General features: G+C 45.7%; 1 protein-coding gene across 1 annotated transcript in view; it reads left to right on the top strand.

Annotated features, from left to right (window-relative positions):
• The window catches only part of LOC143809250 (uncharacterized), a 121705-nt gene that overhangs the window by 24133 nt on the left and 71326 nt on the right, over positions 1-26246 (top strand). Inside the window, exon 2 of the mRNA XM_077292366.1 lies at positions 24335-24429. Coding sequence (XP_077148481.1) covers positions 24335-24429 — 95 coding nt within the window. The remainder of the gene's footprint in view (positions 1-24334; positions 24430-26246) is intronic.

Raw genomic sequence — 26246 nt, 5'->3', positions numbered from 1 at the left:
CGGAATACGGTTAACCGGGCTGCGCAAGCCTGGCCGGTCCGATGGCACATCCAGAGCTCCCTTTGCAGGTGGAAATCTGTGCCTACCTGCTAGCGCTTGTGTGTTGTAGTCCTTCCCTGCTGAGCACCACGGGATAGTCCTCACAACTGTTGTGTCTGTTTCTCGTGTTCCCTCACAACTCGATTCTGATGTTCTTCCACGTCCCCCAGATCTTATGGTTAAGACGCACCCGTATGACGGGGAGGCTCGGAGCTCTTCCGGGACTCTAGCGTCGCCCCACTCCTGTTGTTACCCCCCTGTGTCTTCCTAGGTCAATTGGGTGAGACAGCCCGCCTATAACTGACTGTCCTGCTGTAGGTTTGAAGTTTGGCTTGGAGCTCTATACTTCCTCGGCGTTCCGGCCACCGGTTATGCGCCTCAGTAGGATGTTGCCTCGTCTTACAGCACGACTCCTACTGGTATTCTCCTTGTTGCGTTGATCTCATTTCTCACTCAGCACAATATACCTCGCTTCTTGTCCTTTCTTGGGGTACCGCCGCTATATCGTGCAGGCGCGGTCCCGTAACATTCTCTCTGGTTGCTAGGCCTCTGTCAGGATCCCACCCCTGACAGGGACCCCTCTGAATCTTCCCCTACAACACCCTCTGCCACAAGGTGTTGCCTGGTTCCAACCCAGTCAGCTTTCTCTCTAACTTCCTGCCTAACCCCCAGTTTTACCAGATTGTGAGGAGTGGCCTAATAAATAGAACCCTTAGCTCCCCCTGGAGGCCAGACTGTGAAATGTATTGGTGTCTGTGATACCTGGTCAGATAAACTCCTTCAGTGCCATCAGACGTACCATAGGCCCCCCTTAGTGGCGGAGCTACAGTACTGCAACGACCAGGACTCTGGGGCGCTGCATATATATATATATATATATATATATATATATATATATATATATATATATATATATATATATTGTGAGGCTGTGGCTGGCCTCTGATACAGCTAGGGGGCGCTGTTTGTTCTCCCCAGAATGTGCATGCAGACGGATGAAGCCCATAGGTGTGCATGAGAGTCATGGATTTCCGGTCCGGGTTTTCCATGTGGCTGAAGGTTTGTGTGTGTTTAAAAACCCTGCAGTAAGGGGTATGGGTGTGTCAGGTGTCTGGCCAGGTCAGGCCAGGTGTGCGAGGTGCACGTCAGTGTCTGTTATGGATCCCAATGGCTAGGGGATCGCACTGGACAAGCAAAAAATAACTCAAATAACGGACGAGCTCTAGGGTGATGGAACCTGGGCTGACCGCTGCCCTACTCCTGACAAACACAACTAGAAATAGCCAGGGAGCGTGCCTACGTTGATTCTAGACGCCTCGCGCCAGCCTAAGAGCTAACTAGCACTGCAGAGAAAATAAAGACCTAACTTGCCTCCAGAGAAATAAACCCCAAAGGTATAGTTGCCCCCCACATGTATTGACGGTGAAAATGAGAGGAAGGCACGCACATAGATATGAAAATAGAGTTAGCAAAACGAGGCCCGCTATAACTAGAAAGCAGAAGGATACAAAAGGGGTCTGAGCGGTCAGCAAAAAACCCTAATCAAAAACCATCCTGAGATTACAAGCACCTATGTGCCAACTCATGGCACATGGGGAGCACCTCAGCCCACTAGAGCTTCCAACTAGCATAGAGTAATATTTAGTAAGCTGGACAAAAAACAAAACAACTGAAAAGCATAACTTAGCTTATCCTGAGAGATCTGGAAGCAGGTAGTCAGAACCAAACTGAGCACATCTGAATACATTGATAGCCGGCAAGGGAATGACAGGAAAGCCAGGTTAAATAGGAAACACCCAGCCTCAGATGGACAGGTGGAAACCAGAGACCGCAACCCACCAAAGTCACCCAGTACCAGTTGTAACCACCAGAGGGAGCCCAAAAACAAAATCCACAACAGTACCCCCCCCCTTGAGGAGGGGTCACCGAACCCTCACGAGAACCCCCAGGGCGATCAGGATGAGCTCTATGGAAGGCGCGGACCAAATCAGTCGCATGAACATCAGAGGCGACCACCCAGGAATTATCCTCCTGACCATAACCCTTCCACTTAACCAAATACTGGAGTTTACGTCTGGAAACACGAGAATCCAAGATCTTCTCAACAACATACTCCAATTCTCCCTCCACCAGCACCGGAGCAGGAGGCTCAACCGAAGGAACAACGGGCACCTCATACCTCCGCAATAACGACCGATGGAACACGTTATGAATAGCAAACGATGCTGGGAGATCCAAACGAAAAGATACAGGGTTAAGAATCTCCAAGATCTTATAAGGACCGATGAACCGAGGCTTGAACTTGGGAGAAGAGACCTTCATAGGGACAAAACGAGAAGACAACCACACCAAGTCCCCAACACGAAGTCGGGGACCCACGCGGCGACGGCGATTAGCAAACTGCTGAGCCTTCTCCTGAGACAACTTCAAATTGTCCACCACCTGATTCCAAATCTGATGTAGCCTGTCCACCACCACGTCCACTCCAGGACAATCCGAAGGCTCCACCTGACCAGAGGAAAAACGAGGATGAAACCCCGAATTACAAAAGAAAGGAGAAACCAAAGTAGCAGAACTAGCCCGATTATTAAGGGCAAATTCGGCCAGTGGCAAAAAGGCAACCCAGTCATCTTGATCAGCAGAAACAAAACACCTTAAATAAGTTTCCAAGGTCTGATTAGTTCGCTCCGTCTGGCCATTCATCTGAGGATGGAATGCAGACGAGAAAGACAAATTAATGCCCATCTTAGCACAAAACGTCCGCCAAAATCTAGACACAAACTGGGATCCCCTGTCAGAAACGATATTCTCCGGAATCCCATGCAAACGAACCACGTTCTGAAAAAATAAAGGGACCAACTCAGAGGAGGAAGGCAACTTAGGCAAGGGTACCAAATGAACCATCTTAGAAAAGCGGTCACACACAACCCAGATAACGGACATTTTCTGTGAGACAGGGAGATCTGAAATAAAATCCATGGAAATGTGCGTCCAAGGCCTCTTCGGGATAGGCAAGGATAACAACAACCCACTGGCCCGAGAACAGCAAGGCTTAGCCCGAGCACACACTTCACAAGACTGCACGAAGGTGCGCACATCCCTTGACAAGGAAGGCCACCAAAAAGACCTGGCCACCAAGTCTCTAGTACCAAATATTCCCGGATGACCAGCCAACACAGAAGAATGGACCTCGGAGATGACTCTACTGGTCCAATCATCCGGAACAAACAGTCTTTCTGGTGGACAACGATCAGGTTTATCCGCCTGAAACTCCTGCAATGCACGACGCAAGTCTGGGGAGACGGCGGACAATATTACCCCATCCCTAAGGATACCAGTAGGCCCAGAGTCTCCAGGAGAGTCAGGCACAAAACTCCTGGAAAGAGCATCTGCCTTCACATTCTTTGAACCTGGCAGGTATGAAACCACAAAATTGAAACGAGAAAAAAACAACGACCAACGAGCCTGTCTAGGATTCAGACGCCTGGCAGACTCAAGGTAAATCAGATTTTTGTGATCAGTCAAGACCACCACACGATGTCTAGCACCCTCAAGCCAATGACGCCACTCCTCAAATGCCCACTTCATGGCCAAAAGCTCCCGATTACCCACATCATAATTGCGCTCGGCGGGCGAGAATTTTCTAGAAAAGAACGCACATGGCTTCATCACCGAGCCATCAGAACTTCTCTGTGACAAAACCGCCCCCGCTCCAATCTCGGAAGCATCAACCTCAACCTGAAAAGGAAGTGAAACATCTGGTTGACATAACACAGGAGCAGAAGAAAACCGGCGCTTAAGTTCCTGAAAGGCCTCCACAGCCGTAGGAGACCAATTAGCAACATCAGCACCCTTTTTAGTCAAATCAGTCAAAGGTTTAACAACACTGGAAAAATTAGCAATGAACCGACGATAAAAATTAGCAAAACCCAAGAACCTCTGAAGACTCTTAACAGATGTAGGTTGTGTCCAGTCACAAATCGCCTGAACCTTGACGGGATCCATCTCAATAGTAGAAGGAGAAAAAATGTACCCCAAAAAAGAAATCTTCTGGACTCCGAAGAGACATTTCGAGCCCTTCACAAACAGAGAATTGGCCCGCAGGACTTGAAACACCTTCCTGACCTGTAGAACATGAGACTCCCAGTCATCAGAAAACACCAAAATATCATCCAAATACACAATCATAAACTTATCCAGATATTCACGGAAAATATTGTGCATAAAGGACTGAAAGACTGAAGGAGCATTAGAAAGTCCAAAAGGCATTACCAAATACTCAAAATGGCCCTCAGGCGTATTAAATGCGGTTTTCCACTCATCACCCTGCTTTATCCGCACAAGATTATACGCACCGCGAAGATCTATCTTAGTGAACCACCTAGCCCCCTTAATGCGAGCAAACAAATCAGTTAATAATGGCAATGGATACTGATATTTGACTGTAATCTTATTCAGAAGGCGATAATCTATACAAGGCCTCAGGGAACCATCTTTTTTAGCCACGAAAAAAAAACCTGCTCCCAGAGGGGACAAAGATGGACGAATATGTCCCTTTTCCAAGGACTCCTTAATATAATTCCGCATAGCAGTATGCTCTGGCACTGACAGATTAAATAAACGACCCTTAGGGAACTTACTGCCAGAAATTAATTCTATAGCACAGTCACAATCCCTATGAGGAGGGAGCGAATTGAGCTTAGGCTCCTCAAAAACATCCCGATAGTCAGAAAAAAACGCAGGGACCTCAGAAGGAGTAGATGAAGCGATTGAAATCAGAGGTGCATAATCATGAACCCCCTGACATCCCCAGCTTAACACAGACATTGTTTTCCAATCCAGGACTGGATTATGAGTTTGTAACCATGGCAGACCAAGCACTAGTACATCATGTAAATTATACAGTACAAGGAAGCGAATCACCTCCCGATGAACGGGAGTCATGCGCATGGTCACTTGTGTCCAGTACTGCGGTTTATTCATAGCCAGTGGTGTAGAGTCAATTCCCTTCAAAGGAATAGGAACTTCCAGAGGCTCCAGACTAAAACCGCAGCGTTTGGCAAATGACCAATCCATAAGACTCAGGGCAGCGCCCGAATCCACATAAGCATCGACGGAAATGGATGACAGTGAACAAATCAGAGTTACAGACAAAATGAACTTAGACTGCAGAGTACTAATGGCAAAAGATTTATCAACCTTTTTTGTGCGTTTAGAGCATGCTGATATAACATGAGCTGAATCACCACAATAAAAACACAATCCGTTTTTCCGCCTATAATTTTGCCGTTCACTTCTGGACTGAATTCTATCACATTGCATAGTCTCAGGTGCCTGTTCAGAAGACACCGCCAACTGGTGCACAGGTTTGCGCTCCCGTAAACGCCGATCAATCTGAATGGCCATAGTCATAGACTCATTCAGACCTGTAGGCGCAGGGAACCCCACCATAATATCCTTAATGGCCTCAGAAAGACCATCTCTGAAGTTTGCAGCCAGGGCGCACTCATTCCACTGAGTAAGTACCGACCATTTCTGAAATTTTTGACAATATACTTCCGCTTCATCATGCCCCTGAGAGAGGGCTAATAAAGCCTTTTCAGCCTGAATCTCCAGGTTAGGTTCCTCATAGAGCAATCCCAGTGCCAGAAAAAACGCATCCACACTGAGCAATGCAGGATCCCCTGGTGCCAATGCAAATGCCCAATTCTGAGGGTCGCCCCGCAGGAAAGATATTACAATCTTGACCTGCTGAGCAGGGTCTCCAGAGGAGCGAGATTTCAAAGAAAGAAACAATTTGCAATTGTTCCTGAAATTCAGGAAGGTAGATCTATCTCCAGAAAAAAACTCTTGAATAGGAATTCTAGGTTCAGACATAGGAGTGTGAACAACAAAATCCTGTATGTTTTGAACTTTTGCAGCGAGATTATTCAGGCTGGAAGCCAAACTCTGGACATCCATATTAAACAGCTAAGGTCAGAGCCATTCAAGGGTTAAGAGGAGGTAAGAAGCAGCTAGACAGCAATTAAAGGCTAGGCAGCAAAACTCTGAGGGAAAAAAAAAAAAAAATTTCCCTTCAACACTTCTTTTTCTCCTGCTTCAGCCCAAACAATTAACACTTTGTGGGCCGGCTATACTGTTATGGATCCCAATGGCTAGGGGATCGCACTGGACAAGCAAAAAATAACTCAAATAACGGACGAGCTCTAGGGTGATGGAACCTGGGCTGACCGCTGCCCTACTCCTGACAAACACAACTAGAAATAGCCAGGGAGCGTGCCTACGTTGATTCTAGACGCCTCGCGCCAGCCTAAGAGCTAACTAGCACTGCAGAGAAAATAAAGACCTAACTTGCCTCCAGAGAAATAAACCCAGGGGCGTAGCTAGAGCTTTTGCCGCCCGGGGCTGTTCCCGAGTTTGGCGCCCCCCCCCCCCCCCCGAATGTATGCGATTTTCACACTTAGTCATGTACCGACGAGCTCCTCTCCCTTAAGCTCCCAATGTTAAGTGAAAAACTGAGAGAAGCAGAAGAGAAGCTCGTTGTTACAGGACCACGAGTATGAAAATCGCATATGAGTGACGTGTCCATGTGTCGACGACTGGAACCTGCAGAGCTGAATCCTGACATCGCAGCTTCTGAATTCTCACAACTAATGCACTGCACACTTTTAGGATTCTCCCTGGCCGGTGGACGGTCATGTCAGCACAAGCATGTGATTTGTATACTTCTGACCACATTCCGACTAGACGTGCCCAGCCTCGCTCAGTTCATTATCATAGAGTGAGGCCACACATGTCTAGTCAGCATGTGACCGCATGTATGTAAATCGCCAGCACGAGAGAATCCTGACAGTGTGCAGGGCACACTGTGAGAAGTCAGAAGTCTGCAGTCACAAAGAATGACTGCAGACTCATTACAAACCTGGACATCCCCTTTAATGCTCCTAACATAAATAAAAACATGAGAGTTAGTTAGTATCACAAATAACATTTACATCCAGGTACCTTATAGATGACGTCGCCTCTGGAGTTGTTCTCCTTCATTTCTTCATCTTGTCCAGACCCCATGATGAGTTTTCTCATCCACAGCCGTCTCTGCAGACTTCCATCTTCTCCGTTCTTTTGCAGAAAATCTCCACATGACGCCCTTAAAGATACAAGTGTCATTATAATGCTCCTGAATAAAAAATTGCCCCTCACTATATTGTCTGCATAAAATATGACCCCCACACTGTCCGTCTTATGGTACTTGCTCTTCACACTGACCTCCCCTTTCTATACCGGACCCCTCTTCACACTGACCTCTCACACTGTGTCCCCCCTATAGGGCCCAGTATTTATACTGTACTCTCTCATCACACTCCCCCTCCTTTGTATACTATCCCCTCCTGGCTGTGCCCTTACACTGTCCCCCATGCTACGCATGCACACATCCCATCATCCTCACTCCCCGTACTCTGTCCACATACGTTTTTCACATCGCTACTCATACTGTATCCGCATACATCCCCCCGTTTGACCCCAAGCTGTCTGCACCCATCCCCCATACTGTTTCCTCATATATGCCCCCCATCTCCCCCTTTGCTCTTCATTTTGTGTCCTCAGATCTCCCCCACACATTAAATCCCCCATCTCCACTCACATTAAATCTCCCCCCACAATAAATCCCCTCATCTCCACTCATATTAAATATCCCCAATCCAATAATATATCCCACTATCCCCACTCACATTAAATCCCCCCCACTCACAGTAAATCCCCCCCACAATATATGCCCCCCATCCCCACTCACATTAAATCCCCCCCACAATATATGCCCCCCATCCCCACTCACAGTAAATCCCCCCCACAATATATGCCCCCCATCCCCTCACATTAAATCCCCCCCACAATATATGCCCCCCATCCCCTCACATTAAATCCCCCCCACAATATATGCCCCCCATCCCCACTCACAGTAAATCCCCCCCACAATATATGCCCCCCATCCCCGCACATTAAAACCCCCCCACAATATATCCCCCCCATCCCCGCACATTAAATCCCCCCCACAATATATCCCCCCCATCCCCGCACATTAAATCCCCCCCACAATATATCCCCCCCATCCCCGCACATTAAATCCCCCCCACAATATATGCCCCCCATCCCCTCACATTAAATCCCCCCCCCCTGCACTTTCGGTGTCTTCAGCTCCACTGGAGCACTTACCACCGCTCTGCATCTCCTGCTCTGCCTCGGAGTCTGCTCTGCCGCGCAGGTGAGTGACGTCAGCAGCGTGATCACATGACCTGATCACGCTGCTGGTGTCGCTCTGACCCGGCAGTCAGAGCTTCAATTGTACTCGCATCTCAGATACGAGTACAATTGAACACTGGGAGCCGGCACGCCGCAGCTTCTCTGTGCCGGCTGTCAGCTTGACAGTCGGCACAGAGAACAGCTGACTCCCAGTGCGGGGGGTGACAGAATGCAGCCGCCGGGGGAGACACTGCGGACCGCCGCTTTAGGCGGCCCGACTGCGCCCCCCTGCCGGCTGCTCCCCCCTAGATACGCCACTGACTCACCCCCGCATTGTGCCGCCCCCCCGCATTGTGCCGCCCGGGGCGGCCCGCCCCCCCCGCACCCCCCTTCCTACGCCACTGAATAAACCCCAAAGGTATAGTTGCCCCCCACATGTATTGACGGTGAAAATGAGAGGAAGGCACGCACATAGATATGAAAATAGAGTTAGCAAAACGAGGCCCGCTATAACTAGAAAGCAGAAGGATACAAAAGGGGTCTGAGCGGTCAGCAAAAAACCCTAATCAAAAACCATCCTGAGATTACAAGCACCCATGTGCCAACTCATGGCACATGGGGAGCACCTCAGCCCACTAGAGCTTCCAACTAGCATAGAGTAATATTTAGCAAGCTGGACAAAAAACAAAACAACTGAAAAGCATAACTTAGCTTATCCTGAGAGATCTGGAAGCAGGTAGTCAGAACCAAACTGAGCACATCTGAATACATTGATAGCCGGCAAGGGAATGACAGGAAAGCCAGGTTAAATAGGAAACACCCAGCCTCAGATGGACAGGTGGAAACCAGAGACCGCAACCCACCAAAGTCACCCAGTACCAGTTGTAACCACCAGAGGGAGCCCAAAAACAGAATCCACAACAAGTGTCAGTCTGGTGTGTGCTGGTCTGCAGAGTGCATGGAGGCACAGGCCAGCAGAGCCAGCACCCAGGGCAGCTGAATAGCCTGGCACCTGCAGCGTACACAGAGATGCAAGTCGTCCATGGTACTGGTCTCGGATGTGGACAGTCCTGTGCCCGGAGGTGGATGTCCTGTGCCCGAAAGAGGACTAGCATGTGCAACAATTGCAAACAGGTGGATATGGTGCCTGGCTGCTATCCGGAGGATATCCTGAACTGTGTACGACTGTGTGAGTAAAGAGTCTGTAAAGAGACTGTGATACAGCGATGCAGGACACCTACGAGAACTAGTCAGAGGAGGGCTGGCGTGTGTAGTGTCTGCAACATATGAGGCTGTGTGTATGGAGACGTATAGAGACTGTGAGATGGCGTGCGGTCACCAAGGGAAACTGGACAAGGGAAGTCTGGCCTGTTTAGGGACCGCAAATCTAAAGCCACGTGATATGTATTGCTTTGAACCTGTCACCCCCCCCCCCCCCCAGGCGTTTTTAACTAAAAGAGCCACCTTGTGCAGCAGTAATGCTGCATTCTGACAAGGTGGCTCTTTTAGTTCTGGGTGCTGTAATTGCCGAAATAATCAGTTTTGTTACTTGTCCAAAATACCTTGTCTTCAGTCAAGGAGGCAGGCCTTTCCCCCCTGCTTCAGATGCCGCACAGCCGTCAGTCATGTCTTCTTTGCGCCAGGCGCCGCCTCCTCACCGCTGTTTTGAAATCTGCCTGCGCTCTTTTTTCCTGCCTGGTGCAGGCGCAGTGAGCGCTGCCCGTCCTCATATGCAGTCTAGCTGACTGCGCCTGTGCGGCCGCCCTGCCTGTGAATCCCAGCCCCGCAGTGACTTATGATTTATTCACATTGCGGGGCTGGGATTCACAGGCAGGGCGGCCGCACAGGTGCAGTCAGCTAGACTGCATATGAGGACAGACGGGCAGCGCTCACTGCGCCTGCACCAGGCAGGAGAAAAGAGCGCAGGCAGATTTCAAAACAGCGGTGAGGAGGCGTCGCCCGGTGCCAAGAAGACATGACTGATGGCTGTGTGGCGTCTGCAGCAGGGGGGAAAGGCCTACCTCCTTGACTGAAGAAAGGTATTTGGGACAAATTACAAAACAGATTATTTTAGCAATTACAGCACCCAGAACTAAAAGAGCCACCTTGTCAGACTGCAGCATTACTGCTGCAAAAGTTGGCCCGTTTAGTTAAAAACGCCTGGGGGGGGGGTGACAGGTTCCCTTTAAAACCCCTTCAAGTCGCGGCCCTTTTTCGTTTTTGCGTTTTCGTTTTTCACTCCCCTCCTTCCCAGAGCCATAACTTTTTTATTTTTCCGTCAATATGGCCATGTGAGGGCTTATTTTTTGCGGGACGAGTTGTACTTTTGAACGACACCATTGGTTTTACCATGTCTTTTACTAGAAAACGGGAAAAAAATTCCAAGTGCGGTGAAATTGCAAAAAAAGTGCAATCCCACACTTGTTTTTTGCTTGGCTTTTTTGCTAGATTCACTAAATGCTAAAACTGACCTGCCATTGTGATTCTCCAGGTCATTACAAGTTCATAGACATCTAATATGTCTAGGTTATTTTTTATCCAAGTGGTGAAAAAAAATTCAAAACTTTGCTTTAAAAAAAAAAAAAAAAAAAAAAAAAAAAAGTGCCATTTTCCGATACCCGAAGCGTCTCCATTTTTCGTGATCTGGGGTCGGGTGAGGGCTTATTTTTTGCGTGCCGAGCTAACGTTTTTAATAATATCACGTTTGTGCAGATACGTTCTTTTGATCGCCCGTTATTGCATTTTAATGCAATGTCACGGCGATCAAAAAAACGTAATTCTGGCGTTTTTAATTTTTTTTTCGCTACGCTGTTTAGCGATCAGGTTAATGCTTTTTTTTATTGATAGATCGGGTGATTCTGAACGCGGCGATACCAAATACGTGTAGGTTTGATTTTTTTTTTAATTGTTTTATTTAGGATGGGGTGAAAGGGGGGTGATTTAAACTTTTATGTTTTTTACGTTTTTTTTCATATTTTTTAAAACATTTTTTTTACCTGTGCCATGCTTCAATAGCCTCCATGGGATGGAGATATATACAGGACAGGAGGACTGGTACTGTGCAGTGTATATACAGGACAGGAGAAGTGGTACAGTGAAGTGTATATATACTGGACAGGAGGAGTGGTACTGTGCAGTGTGTGTATACAGAATAGAAGAAGAAGTACTGTGCAGTGTATATACAGCACAGGAGAAGTACTGTGCAGTGTACATTTACAGAACAGGAGAAGTGGTACTGTGTAGTATATATACACAGGACAGGAGGAGTGGTACTGTGCAGTGTATATACAGAACAGAAGAGGTACTGTGTAGTGTATATACAGCACAGGAGAAGTACTGTGCAGTGTACATTTACAGGACAGAAGTGGTACTGTGCAGTGTATATATACTGGAAAGGAGGAGTGGTACTGTGCAGTATATACACAGGACAGGAGAAGTGGTACTGTGCAGTGTACATTTACAGGACAGGAGGAGTGGTACTGTGCAGTGTATATACGGAACAGAAGAAGTGGTACTGTGCAGTGTATATATACAGGACAGGAGGAGTGGTACTGTGCAATGTATATACAGGACAGGAGAAGTGGTACAGTGCAGTGTATATACACAAGACAGGAAGAGTGACACTGCAGTGTGTGTACAGAAAAGGAGAAGTGGTACAGTGCAGTGTATATACACAAGACAGGAGGAGTGACACTGTGCAGTGTGTATACAGAAAAGGAGAAGTGGAACTGTGCAGAGTATATATACACAGATTAGGCGAAGTGGTACTGTGCAGTGTATATACAGAACAGAAGGAGTGGCACTGTGCAATGTATATACAGGATAAGAGAAGTGGTATTGTGCAGTGTATATATACAGGACAGGAGAAGTGGCACTGTGCATTGTATATACACAGGACAGGAGAAGTGGTACTGTGCAGTGTATATATACAGGACAGGGGAAGTGGTACTGTGCATTGTATATACACAAGACAAGAAGAGTGACACTGCAGTGTGTGTACAGAAAAGGAGAAGTGGTAATGTGCAGTGTGTATATACAGAAAAGGAGAAGTGGTACAGTGCAGTGTATATACACAAGACAGAAGGAGTGACACTGTGCAGTGTGTATACAGAAAAGGAGAAGTGGTACTGTGCAGTGTATATATACAGAAAAGGAGAAGTGGTACTGTGCAGTGTATATATACAGAATAGGAGAAGTGGTACTGTGCAGCTTATATACACAAGACAGGAGGAGTGGTACTGTGCAGTGTGTATATACAGAATAGGAGAAGTGGTACTGTTCAGTGTATATACAGGACAGGAGAAGTAGTACTGTGCAGTGTATATACAGAACAGAAGGAGTGGCACTGTGCAATGTATATACAGGATAAGAGAAGTGGTACTGTGCGGTGCATATATACAGGATAGGAGAAGTGGTACTGTGCAGTGTATATACATATATGCAGAACTGGAGAAGTTGTACTGTGCAGTGTACTGTATATACAGGACAGGAGCAGTGGTACTGTACTGTGCAGTGTATATATACAGGACACGAGAAGTGGTACTGTGCAGTGTATATATACAGGACAGGAGAAGTGGTGCTGTGTAGTGTATATACATATATACAGTACAGGAAAAGTGGTACTGTGCGGTGTATATACAGGACAGAAGATATAAGTGATACTGCTGTATATAATCATAGTATCACCTATATAATGTATGTACAGCAGTCTATATACATTATGTAGGTGATGCTGCAACTGCTCTGTATATACATAATATAGGTGATACCGCTATATATATACTGCGACTACACACAGCAATCACAGTATCACCTATATATTGTATATATAGGAATTGCAGTTTGAAATGTATAATGTATGTTGACTGCTGTATATACAATATATATATACAGTGGGGGAAAAAGTATTTAGTCAGCCACTAATTTTACAAGTTCTCCCACTTAAAAAGATGAGAGAGGCCTGTAGTTGACATCATAGGTAGACCACAACTATGAGAGTCAAAATAAGAAAACATATCCAGAAAATTGCCTTGTCTGATTTGGCAAGATTTATTTTGCAAATTATGCTGATGGAAGGAGGTTTGCACTCAAAATCTCACGATACATGGCCCCATTCATTCTTTCATGTACACAGATCAGTCGTCATGGTCCCTTTGCAGAGAAACAGCACCAAAGCGTGATGTTGCCACCCCCATGCTTCACAGTAGGTATGGTGTTCTTTGGATGCAACTCAGCATTCTGTCTCCTCCAAACACAATGTTTTGTTTCTACCAAACAGTTCTACTTTGGTTTCATCAGACCATATGACATTCTTCCAATACTCTTCTGGATAATCCAAATGCTCTCTAGCAAACTTCAAACGGGCCCGGACATGTACTGGCTTAAGCAGGGGGACACGCCTGGCACTGCAGGATCTGAATCCCTAGTGTGTTACTGATGGTAGTCTTTGTTATTCCAGCTCTCTGCAGTTCATTCACTAGGTCCTCCCATGTGGTTCTGGGATTTTTGCTCACCGTTCTTGTGATCATTTTGACCCCACGGGGTGAGATCTTGCGTGGAGCCCCAGATCGAGGGAGATTATCAGTGGTCTTGTATGTCTTCCATTTTCTTATCATTGCCCCCACAGTTGATTTCATCACACCAAACTGCTTGCCTATTGCAGATTCAGTCTTCCCAGCCTGGTGCAGGGCTACAATTTTGTTTCTGGTGTTCTTCGACAGCTCTTTGGTCTTCACCATAGTGGAGTTTGGAGTGTGACTGTTTGGAGTTGTGGACAGGTGTCTTTTACACTGATAACAAGTTCAAACAGGTGCCATTACTACAGGTAATGAGTCGAGGACAGAGGAACCTCTTAAAGAAGAAGTTACAGGTCTGTGAGAGACAGAAATCTTGCATGTTTTTAGGTGACCAAATACTTTATACTTATATAAATTTGGATCCAAAATGGCCGCCATGGTCACCACCCATCTTGAAAAAGTTTTTCCCCTTCCATATACTAATGTGCCACAAACAGGAAGTTGATATCACCAACCATTCCCATTTTATTTAGGTGTATCCATTGTGGAGAAACACTACCTGAGTGGGTTGGGGAACACTCGCTTGGCACGGGATTTAAGCACTCAGGCACGGTTTCTCCATGTAAACAGTCTATTCCAGTTTATTAAACAACATAACATACAGTCTATTTCATTACATGAACTTATCACGACCACCAGTCTATTCATGCAGCAGATAAACTTCTCTGCCATCTACTATATAATTGTCTAAGGGTCACTTCCATCTTTCTGTCCTTCTGTCTGTCTGTCACGGATATTCATTGGTCGCGGCCTCTGTCTGTCATGGAATCCAAGTCTCTAAATGATCGTGGCAAAACGCTCACGACCATTGCCACGACCAATCAGCGACAGGCACAGTCCGGCGGCAAAATGGCCACTCCTTACTCCCCGCAGTTAGTACCCGCTCCATACTCCCCTCCAGTCAGCCCTCACACAGGGTTAATGCCAGCGTTACCGGAGCCTGATGTAACGCACTCCGGTAACGCAGCTATTAACCCTGTGTGACCAACTTTTTACTATTGATGCTGCGTATGCAGCATCAATAGAAAAAGATCTAATGTTACAAATAATAATAATTAAAAAAAAGGTTATCACCCTCCGACGTCACCCGCTGTCCTCGGCAGTGCAAGCGGCAGGTTCCGATGCCAAGGATGCTATGCGAGAAGGACCTGCCATGACATCACGGTCATGTGACCGCGACGTCATCACAGGTCCTGCGCTCATACCAACCCTGGGACCGGAAGCTGCCGCGTGCACCGCACACAGGCGCCAGGACTTCAACGGGCCTTCGGAAGGTAAGTATATGTTTATTTTTTACTTTACGTCACTGGGCAATATACTACGTTACTGGGCAATATACTACGTGGCTGGGCAATATACTACATGACTGTGCAATATACTACGTGGCTGACCAATATACTACATACTACGTGGCTGGGCAATATACTACATGGCTGGGCAATATACTACGTCACTGGGCAATATACTACGTCACTGGGCAATATACTGCGTGGCTGGGCAATATACTGCGTGGCTGGGCAATATACTTCGTGGCTGGGCAATATACTGCGTGGCTGGGCAATATACTGCGTGGCTGGGCAATATACTACGTGGCTGACCAATATACTACATACGTGGCTGGGCAATACACTACGTGCCTGGGCAATATACTAAGTGACTCGGCAATATACTATGTGGCTGGGCAACATACTACGTGACTGGGCAATATACTACGTGACTGGGCAATATACTATGTTGCTGGGCAATATACTACATGGCTGCGCATTATACTAAGTGGCTGTGCTATATACTTCGTGGACATGCATATTCTAGAATACCCGATGCGTTAGAATCGGGCCACCATCTAGTATATTATAATCCCCTTGTCAGGGGTTACCTTTCAGGAGCTCTGGCTCCACCCACCGACTCCTGCCAGTGCTGGTTCACAGGGGAAAGCTGCCTCACTGGGATCACCGTCCATGTGACCAGGGCACCTCGGATAGTCCAGACCCACAGTAGGAACTGTGGCTTCACTAACACAGAAACCGTCTCAGGCTCTGTAGATGCAGCCTCTCCATGCACTTCCAGGAGGTCCAATCACAGGCACTTCCAAAACACTGGCCATCAGTCCATGGTCTCACCAGGTGCTTGCAGGACTCCAGTCCATCCCAGGACAATCCAACAACCTGACCATTCCAGGACTCACACTCTTACCAGGTGCTTGCAGGACTTCAGTCCATCCCAGGACAATCCAACACCCTGAGCATTCAGGTCCACAGTCTTACCAGGTGCTTGCAGGACTCCAGTCCATCCCAGGACAATCCAACACCCTGAGCATTCAGGTCCACAGTCTCTCTAGGTGCTTCCAGGACATCTCCACTCATAGGAGACTCCAACACCGACCGTCCAGGTTCACGGTCTCTCAGGTGCTTCCAGGAAGACTCCACTCACAGGAGCTTCCAACACCGACCGTCCAGGACCTTGCACATGGACCAAACAAATCCATACACTCTGACCATGTAACCAGACCTCAGTCACATTATATGGTTGTAACCACTTCCCTAGATGGGAGTGTGTGTGGTTAGCCAGTCCCGCACAGCTCACCAGCTAACCCTATAAGCCCACCCTTATAAGTAAACACAACAAACTCTTGTGGAACTATAAGTCCCAGCATAACCATATCATTTTGGACTTACAGCGCAGAGCACCTCTGCGACACATACCAGCCATTTACAATCCTGCCGGACTTTGTCTTATCACCATAATTATGCCTCCAAGCGCATCCTGAAGCACACATACAGCGCCCCCTGGCTGTAACATGGTTACCGCACCACACCATATACATGGCCTACTCTGTAGTATTGATCCCTACACTTATTTACAGGCCCAGGAACATTTAGTAGGAACCATGTTTTTCCTAATTTTGATATGTAAACCTGGGGCATGTCCTATAGTCTGAAAAATACAGTATATGTCCTCTCTACCGTGCGCTGCACTAGTCAAGCATCCAGATGGGATGTCATGTAGGCGGCCCATTCAAAAATTTTGCTATGGGGCCCTGGCTTTTCTTTTCTTTTTTAAAAAAAACTTTTTATTGAAGGATTCCACAAAATAAGATAACAAACATATGATATCATAGCATAACATCAAAATAATCCATATATCAACATTAATATTGACGTAGATATGACAAAATACCTTCAATAATAAAATATACAAACAAACAAATATAACCTTCAGTATAATACATTCTACCAAGCATTGCACTTCCTAATCAACAGAGTTTTTATGAATGTTTTAAAGCTCCTATCAGATCAGGTTATAATAGACACGTTATTAATCCTACACAGATCATCACATTCATAATCCAGAATAGATATACACATCAGGGACTATATTGCAAGATTGAAGAGACCATAGCTCCAGGATCCAGATGCGTCAATGGCGAGTCACATCACCTTTCCCAAATCTTCTGAAATTTCTGGGGACATCCTCTGTTCCTATATAGTATGTTTTCATAAGGAATTACGTCATTCACAGGTTTCTTCCACTGGTTAATTGAGGGAGATTTCCCCCCATCCACCTCAATGCTATCGCTTTCCTAGCCATAAATAGAGCTTCCCTAAGAAATATTCTATCATGGTGGACCCACATCTCCTCATCCACGACCCCCAGAATGCACAATTCCGGTCCACATTCGATCGGTATCCCCATTATCCGCTCCAATGTATCGGGCCCTGGCTTTTCTAGCTGTGCTTCTAAACTATGTGCCATCGGCCACTATGGGAAAGCAAAGTTTAGTTGCATGTGTCCAGCTGCCTATCATAGATTTAATTGTAAAATCTGTAAAGCCATCTCTGGAGATGGGACATATCACCCTCACATTGAACATATTGGATTAATTATAACTGGAAGTGAAAAAGAGCTTGCACTTCAATTTCTATTGAACTAGGACCTCCTGCCTTGAGCAGGTAACTAACGTCGAATATTTGCCTGCAGGACAGACTCAAAGTCTGAGATCCGTATGTTTAAGAGATGGAGAAGTGAAAAATCTAGCATCTCCAGAGGTAACCCCTCCTCTCTTCAGAGCAACATTGGACTATTACAGCCAGACACACTGGCTCCGGTGTCCTGTTATGAATATTGTTTTTTTTTTGTGAACAGCGTAGGTCCTACAGTTATGGCAGATATATTTTCAGTGTCGTGACGAAGTGGCAAACGTAACACAATGACTTACATTACTGGGTGGTCGCAGAATCAGTCCCAGACTAAAATCTGACTGATGGCAATATACAGGTACTCACAAAATTAGAATATCATCAAAAAGTTAATTTATTTCAGTTCTTCAATACAAAAAGTGACACTCATATATTATATAGAGTCATTACACACAGAGTGATCTATTTTCAAGTGTTTATTTCTGTTAATGTTGATGATTATGGCTTACAGCCAATGAAAACCCAAAAGTCATTATCTCAGTAAATTAGAATACTTTATAACACCAGCGTGAAAAATAATTTTAAAATCTGAAATGTTGGCCTACTGAAATGTATGTTCAGTAAATGCACTGAATACTTGGTCAGGGCTCCTTTTGCATAACTCTTCCTTCAGACTCTGGGACCTTGATTTCCAAATGAAATGCAAAATTTACTTTCATCTGAAAACAACACCTTGGACCACTGACAACAGTCCAGGTTTTTTTCTCCTTGGCCCAGGTAAGACGCTTTCTGGCATTGTCTGTTGGTCATGAGTGGCTTGACACAAGGAATGCGACACTTGTAGCCCATGTCCTGGAGATGTCTGTGTGTGGAGGCTCTTGAAGCAATGACTCCAGCAGCGGTCCAATCCTTATGAATCTCCAACAAATTTTTGAATGGCCTTTTCTTAAAAATCCTTTCAAGGCTGCGGTTATCCCGGTTGCTTGTGCACCTTTTTCTACCACACTTTTTCCTTCCACTCAACATTCCATTAATATACTTGGATACAGCACTCTGTGAACAGCCAGCTTTAGCAATGACCACCTGTGGCTTCCCCTCCTTGTGGAGTGTGTCAGTGACTGCCTTCTGGACATCTGTCAAGTCAGCAGTCTTCCCCATGATTATGGAGCTACTGAACAGACTAAGGGACATTTTTAAACGCTTAGGAAGCCTAGAGGGTGTCTTTTGTTATTTATTTAAATTTACTGAGATAATGACTTTTGGGTTTTCATTGGCTGTAAGCCATAATCATCAACATTAACAGAAATAAACACTTAAAAATAGATCACTCTGTGTGTAATGACTATATAATATATGAGTTTCTCTTTTTGTATTGAAGAACTGAAATAAACTTTTTGAGGAGCACCTGTATATGCCATGTTTCCTATTTATAGAAAGCTAAAATCATGATAGGAAATATGGCATTAACATCTCCTGCCTGGGACCTCGAGGGGCTAAGATATCCTGAAAGTTGCAGATCTCATAATTTTCTAAAGACCTAGCCACATCCCATGACCGGCCCCCAAAAGCATTCACAAAGGAGAAGTTTGGGGGGGTGACTTTTGTTTAATAAAATAAAATGCCGAATTATAATCAGTGTCAGTCCTGGGAGATACAGTTCGCTATAGCTCTGTACCAAGAGCTCCCCTTCATAAGAGGCAGAGCCATTCCTGCAACATCAGGTTTAGTACATTCCTTTAGTTATCCCTTTATATTTTATGTAATTGTACTGTATGTACTGTATTGTTTTTGTCCCATCTCATAACATTTTGTATATTTTTCTAAACTCTGCCTACTTTTTGGATTAACCCTTTAACCCCCAGAGCTTTTTTCGGTTTTGCGTTTTTGCTTTCCACTCCCCTCGTTCCCAGAGCCATAACTTTTTTTTTATTTTTCTGTCAATATAGCCATGTGAGGGCTTATTTTTTGTGGGACGAGTTGTACTTTTGAACGACACTATTGGTTTTACCATGTCATGTACTAGAAAACAGGAAAAATATTCCAAGTGCGGTGAAATTGCAAAAAAAATGCAGTCCCACACTTGTTTTTTGTTTGGCTTTTTTGCTAGGTTCACTAAATGCTAAAACTGACCCTATATATAGTATATAGCCGACTGGCATATTTGTATTGTGTATTTGTTATTTGCTACATTTTTAATATAAAGCAAACAAACTAAAACAATCATTTTTCTTCCATTCCCTCTTCATTAGACATATCAGTAGTTGCAAATATAAATAGAAACACACAAAGTGAAGCTCACAGCCCAGTTTTTTTATACTAATTAATGACCCATGACTTTTGCTTGTGACTTATCCGCATCAGTCATCTGTTTATTTAATGGACTGAAGCTGTTCAATGGCTCATTGCCTTCATCAAGGTCTAAATCCTTTTATTTTCTTTACAATTCCTTTAAGAACTAAACGCTGTAGACCTGAGGACCTATGACCCATCTGTAACTCCAAGTGACCTCTCATTCCCAAAGGCCCTTGTCTGTATAATGTTCTGTATGATAATGTACAATATTTAATTGTTCTACTGGAAAATCCACTGGAGAATGGCTTAGCCTTAGCCTAACATTGTTAATTAAAGAGGTTATCCGGCATTTTATATCAGATCTGTCACCAGATTTCACAATACAGAATGCATACATTAGTAAATAGATCTATTGGTCCTCATGGAGCTGGTGTATTTACTTTTAAAATGTATGCCAAGCTGGCCGTATAATCCTTTCTAAAAGTCTGACCTCAGTCTCCACAGCTTGATTGACAGCTGCTCAGCGTCCCTCCTCTCTGATGAAATCTCACTCTGCTCAGTACAATCTGTAACTTGCCATGGAAGTTGGGAGGGCGGTGATAACATATGCTTGGACTCATGAACTCTTTTTATGGACTAATAAAGTGCTCATTTGGATATCAGGATCATACAGTTTTTCAGACATGGATTGCAGAGAAAGCACACGGCTACTCATCTGTTCTTGTTCCAGAGCCGGTCCTTCCCAGGCAGTTGTCTCCTTCGGATCTCGTGCACTATTGGTTATAAATAATGATAACCTGGTACAGAACACTAATGTCCTGATTCAGAGTCTTTTAAGGTTGGCTCAGGCAACTGAACGCCACCTGAGTATTCAGGTAGTAAGCACACACTGTTACCAAGTGCCTGCACTCAGCCTAACCACCACAAAAGAAGCCCAGCTCAGCTAGTGCTAGGCTCTGCTTAATCAAGGCGATTGTCTGCTAACTTTGCTTTGCTGTTCCAAAGGTGCTGTCCACACACTGCACTCTGCTACATCAAGGTTCCTGTTTGCCAACTTGGTGCAGCTTTTCCAATGTGCTGTCCACAGTTCTGCTATGCCAAGGCCCTCAATATCAAATGAGCATGGTTGTGACTCCCAGCACCTCCACTCAGGTGCATAGGTGTAGTGAATACAAAGGTTCAAGTTTCATCCAGGCGAGGACTTGATCCTGTTGGAAATTTTGCTTTGAGTCCCTCAAACTTCAAATTACATCACTGCCTGCGCCAATCACTTAAAGGGAATGTATTATCATTAAATGACCTGTGGGTCTGCGCACGTCAGTGTGTTTCCAAGGACCTTGTGTCCGTGGGCAAAACATGCTGACAAGTCTGTTTTTTTTTAGCAGCAGCATGGGTCACAAAATGTCTCACACACGTGCACACTGATGACACACAGATGACATCCATTTGTCATCAGTGTGACATGTACCAGCACCTTGAAATCAGCTGTACTGTTCGTGCTGATCCCCTGGGTCGGGTGTTGAGTACAGCTGACATAATTGTCCCCTGTCCTCTGGATTCTTTTATCTTTGGACAGGTGAGGGATATTGTTGTTGTTTTTTTGTTTTTTTTCAGGGGACAAGGGCTTCAGAGGATTAGGTGTTAAGATGAATATACTGTGATTTTTTATTTTATTCTTAATTTTACACTCGATGAAGACAGCAGGGGCTGAATACAACTCTCAACATTGTCCCCTGGTCTCGCTGATCGCAGAAAGAGCAGGGGGCAATGATGGGAGCTGTCTTCAGCACCAGGTGCTTGAGAACAGCGTGAACTGTAAACTTTTCTCAGACGCCAGTATGTGTGTTACTGATTCGGCACTTAGTTCAGCGTCAGACTGGAGCACCTTGGGCCCACCAGAGAAAATCATTCTTGGGGCCCACTATGTAGCTACATATAAATAGATACAAGACCACCAATTGTGCGGTAAAAAGCGCTATCAGGGTATAATATAAGGTAATTCACGTCTTAATTGTGTAGCAAGGGTTGGGGTAGCCTCCTCACAGAATATAATTTAGCCCCCTCATAAAATATAACGCAGTCCCCTCTCATAGAATGTAATGCAGCACCCCACAAAATATAATGCAACCCCCTCAGGTATAACGCAGTCCCCACCATAGAATATAATGTAGCACCCTCATGGGGTATAATGCAGCCCCCTCCTATAGTATAATGCAGCACCACAAATAAAATGTAGTCAACTGAGAGAATGCAGCCCCACCACAGAATATAATGCAGCCCCCCCATAGAGTATACTGTAGCCCCCTCACATAGTATGATGTAGCTCCCCATAATATAATGCAGTCCCCTGAGAATAATGCAGTCCCCCCACAGAATATAATGCAGCCCCCTCATAAGGTATAATGCAGCCCCTCTCCACCCCATCATTGTCCTCATCACCACCTCCATCATTGCGCCTTCTCCCCCACCACCCCTATCATTCTCCCCCACCACATCCATCACTGCCCATTCCACCACCTGCATCATTGCCTCCTCCCCCACCATCATTGCCCATCACCTCCATCATTGCCTCCCCATCATTGCCTATCACCTCTATCATTGCCTCCCATACCATCATTACCTATCACCTCCATCATTGCTTCCCCTCACCCTCATTGCCCATCACCTCCATCATTCCCTCCCTCATCATGATTGCCCATCGCCTCCATCATTGTCTCCCCCACCATCATTGCCTCCCCTCACCCTCATTGCCCATCACCTCCATCATTGTCTCCCCCCACCACCATCATTGCCCATCACCTCCATCATTGCCTCCCCACCATCATTGCCTATCACCTCCATCATTGCCTCCCATACCATCATTACCTATCACCTCCATCATTGCCTCCCCCACCATCATTGCCTCTCCTCACCCTCATTGCCCATCACCTCCATCATTCCCTCCCTCATCATGATTGTCCATCGCCTCCATCATTGTCTCCCCCACCATCATTGCCCATCACTTCCATCATTGCCTCCCCTCACCTCCATCATTGCCTCCCCACCACCTCCATCACTGCCCATCACCTCCATCATTGTCTTCCCTCCCACCATCATTGCCCATCACCTCCATCATTGTCTCCCCCACCAATATCATTGTCCTTCACCACACACACACAGCTCACCGCAGCAGCAGCTCATCACACACACACACACACACACACACACACTCTCTCACACACACCCTCACACACACACAGGCACACAGCACAGCTCACCTCCCCGCAGCAGCAGCTCATCACACACACACTCTCACACACACACTCTCTCTCACACACACACACACACACACTCTCTCACGCACACTCTCACACACACACACACACACACACGCAGGCACGCAGCACAGCTCACCTCCCCGCAGCAGCAGCAGCTCATCACACTCTCTCTCACACACACACACTCTCACATACACACACACACACACGCAGGCACGCAGCACAGCTCACCTCTCCGCCGCAGCAGCTCAACACACACACACACACACACACGCAGGCACGCAGCACAGTTAACCCCCCCCAGCAGCAGCTCATTCCAGCAGCCTCTTCCTCGCTGGATTCCTGGAAGCTTTCTGACTGAGACAGCAGCACGCTGGATGATGACGTCTCAGACAGAAGGTGAGCTGCTCTGTGAGTCTGTGTGCCTGCATGTGTGTGTGTGCGGTGCTGTGTGTGTGGGTGTGCGCCAGTTGCTACACGTATGAAACACACGAAAACGGTTATTCAAGGTACTGGTTTTTCCAGTGCTGGCAGTATCAGGACTTGTGAAAGAGCCCTTAAACAGAGCCGCTGAGCTCACTGATCGGCTGAAATGTTGTAGACTTGACGTAAACGCTGCAGGCAATAACAGACACCGGAAACTCAGAGCTGGAGCAGGGGAGGATGAGTAAAGCACAGATTTTTTTATTAAACAAACAGCAGTCAGGAGAGAGGAGTTTTCCAAAACCCTAAATACCCCTTTAATACATATGTCTGATCCAGACAGTGTATTTAAGAATCACTTATCAGCGATGGCCTTGTTAGTAGCGCACATGGTAAAGATGTTTAAATTATCGGCAGTCAGGTTTAATGGACTTGCTTGAAGGAACTCGCTTGTCTTAGGCCAGCTGCTGGCAGGAATGATGATGATGATGATGATGATGATAATGTTGATATTTCCACAGATGGAACTGTGATGAGACCACAGGAATTTCCAAAAATTCTATCTTTCAATTTCTGCTTTCATTTATCTTAGATTTGTTTCCAGGGCTCACCCGTCCAGCGAGAGCAGACCCTGTGGTGTCATCATAATCCTCACCTGTCAGCCATTCATCTGTTCACTTTACCAAGGTAAATACGTTTCCAGGATAAGAGAAGCCACGAACATTGGAGACAATTTATCCTGTGATTTGAGTTATTATAATGCTTGGAGGAAAGCACATTCTGTACTTTAATTAAACTTTGAGGGTTTTCTTAGTTTTGCAGCTTATTTGTTGTTAGCTGAGGTCGTACGGAACAGCAGGTTCCTATATGATTTGTGGTATCTGCAGTATTGCCCGTACTAACCACAAAGTCAAAGCTTTCGGTCGTTTTATTTTTTGGGGATTTGTTAGACGTCATCATCAGCAATTCGTATAACAAGTTGCTCAGCCGGAATCCGGTTTCCCTAGAGGGGCCTATAATAGGTGTCAAATACAGATCCTAAAGCCCCTCCATACACTTTATTCAAACAGTCATTTGTTCGGCAGCTATTTCGCCTTGCTTTCCCAAGGACATGAGCTCTGCCAAAGACTCCTATGTTCTCAGTGTTGCTATAGGACACCTTTGGTGGCAGCTTGTTTCAGAAAGAACAAAAAGATCATGCTAGAACCTTGTCTCCCCCTACATCATCTATTGAGGACCCCCTAAACATTAGCCTGTTGGCCGAACCTGTCGACATCACCTGGTTTGGTTGACATTAGTCACTACAGGAACTCTCTGGAGTGTTTGCCAGTCCTATACAAAAAATTGTGGTTAGAGAGGAGCTTTTACTCCCGGCAAATTTATTTGCTTGCAATTTAGCCAAAATTTCAGTTTAGGTATGTCGTGAGTATAGGTGCCAGGTATTGTGTGCCGCATGTTGAAAATTATATTAAAAGGCAGTTTTTTACTCTATGTGACTGCCGATTACTGAGTTCTGACAATGTGCACACTGTAGGGATTCTGCTGTGTTGCCTGCTTGATCAATTTTGTACAGTAGTGGTAACATGCCGGCTAGCAACTTTTACTGCTTCTCTTATTGTTCAATTGAGAGAAGCAAATGAGAATGTAGCCGTCACATGATGGAACCTGTACAAATCGCATACACACAGTCTTGTGGACGCCCAACCGAGCAGGCAACACAGCAGAATCCCGACAGTGTGCAAATAGTAACTGTCAGGATTCAGCTTTTTACATTCACAGAGAGTGACTGCAGAAATTTAGCTGGATAACAAATACTGACATATTGGAAGCACATTAAAGATTGTGGTCCCAACGCCGGAACCTTACTGAAAGTGCCGAAGCAACTCCACAATAATAATTGGATCCTACAGAGAACAAGGAGTTTGACCCTCAGAAATACATATATACTAATATAAAGTGAAGTGAGACATTACACGAAAATGTAGTACAAAAAAATATCTTTATTATATAAACTCACTTACAAAAGTCCATACGGGGCATATGGGCACCACGGTGGCTCAGTGGTTAGCACTGCAGCCTTGCAGCACTGGGGTCCTGGGTTCAAATCCCACCCAGGACAACATCTGCAAGGAGTTTGTGGGTTTCCTCCGGGTACTCCGGTTTCCTCCCACATTCCAAAGACATACTGATAGGGAATTTAGATTGTGAGCCCCATCGGGGACAGCGATGATAATGTGTGCAAACTGTAAAGCGCTGCGGAATATGTTAGCGCTATAGAGAAAGGAAAGATACGGGCATGTAGCCCAAATACAGAATACAAGACTAGATTGAAATGGGGGGGACCAACTTTTTTTTTTTCTTGTTTTTTCTCCCCCCCTTCTTGTTATTTTCATTTTGGTTCTCATTATTATTTTTTATATCGTATTTCTATTTCATACCCCACTGATTTTACATACTTGGCATGCTTTGATTCGGTTGCCCACACTTTATCCAGCATCCAAAAT

Source organism: Ranitomeya variabilis, chromosome 2 (assembly GCF_051348905.1).
Source record: "Ranitomeya variabilis isolate aRanVar5 chromosome 2, aRanVar5.hap1, whole genome shotgun sequence".
In the NCBI taxonomy this organism is placed as follows: Eukaryota; Metazoa; Chordata; class Amphibia; order Anura; family Dendrobatidae; genus Ranitomeya; species Ranitomeya variabilis.
Note: the sequence above shows the minus strand (reverse complement) of the source record. Positions and strands in the feature narration are given on the sequence as shown.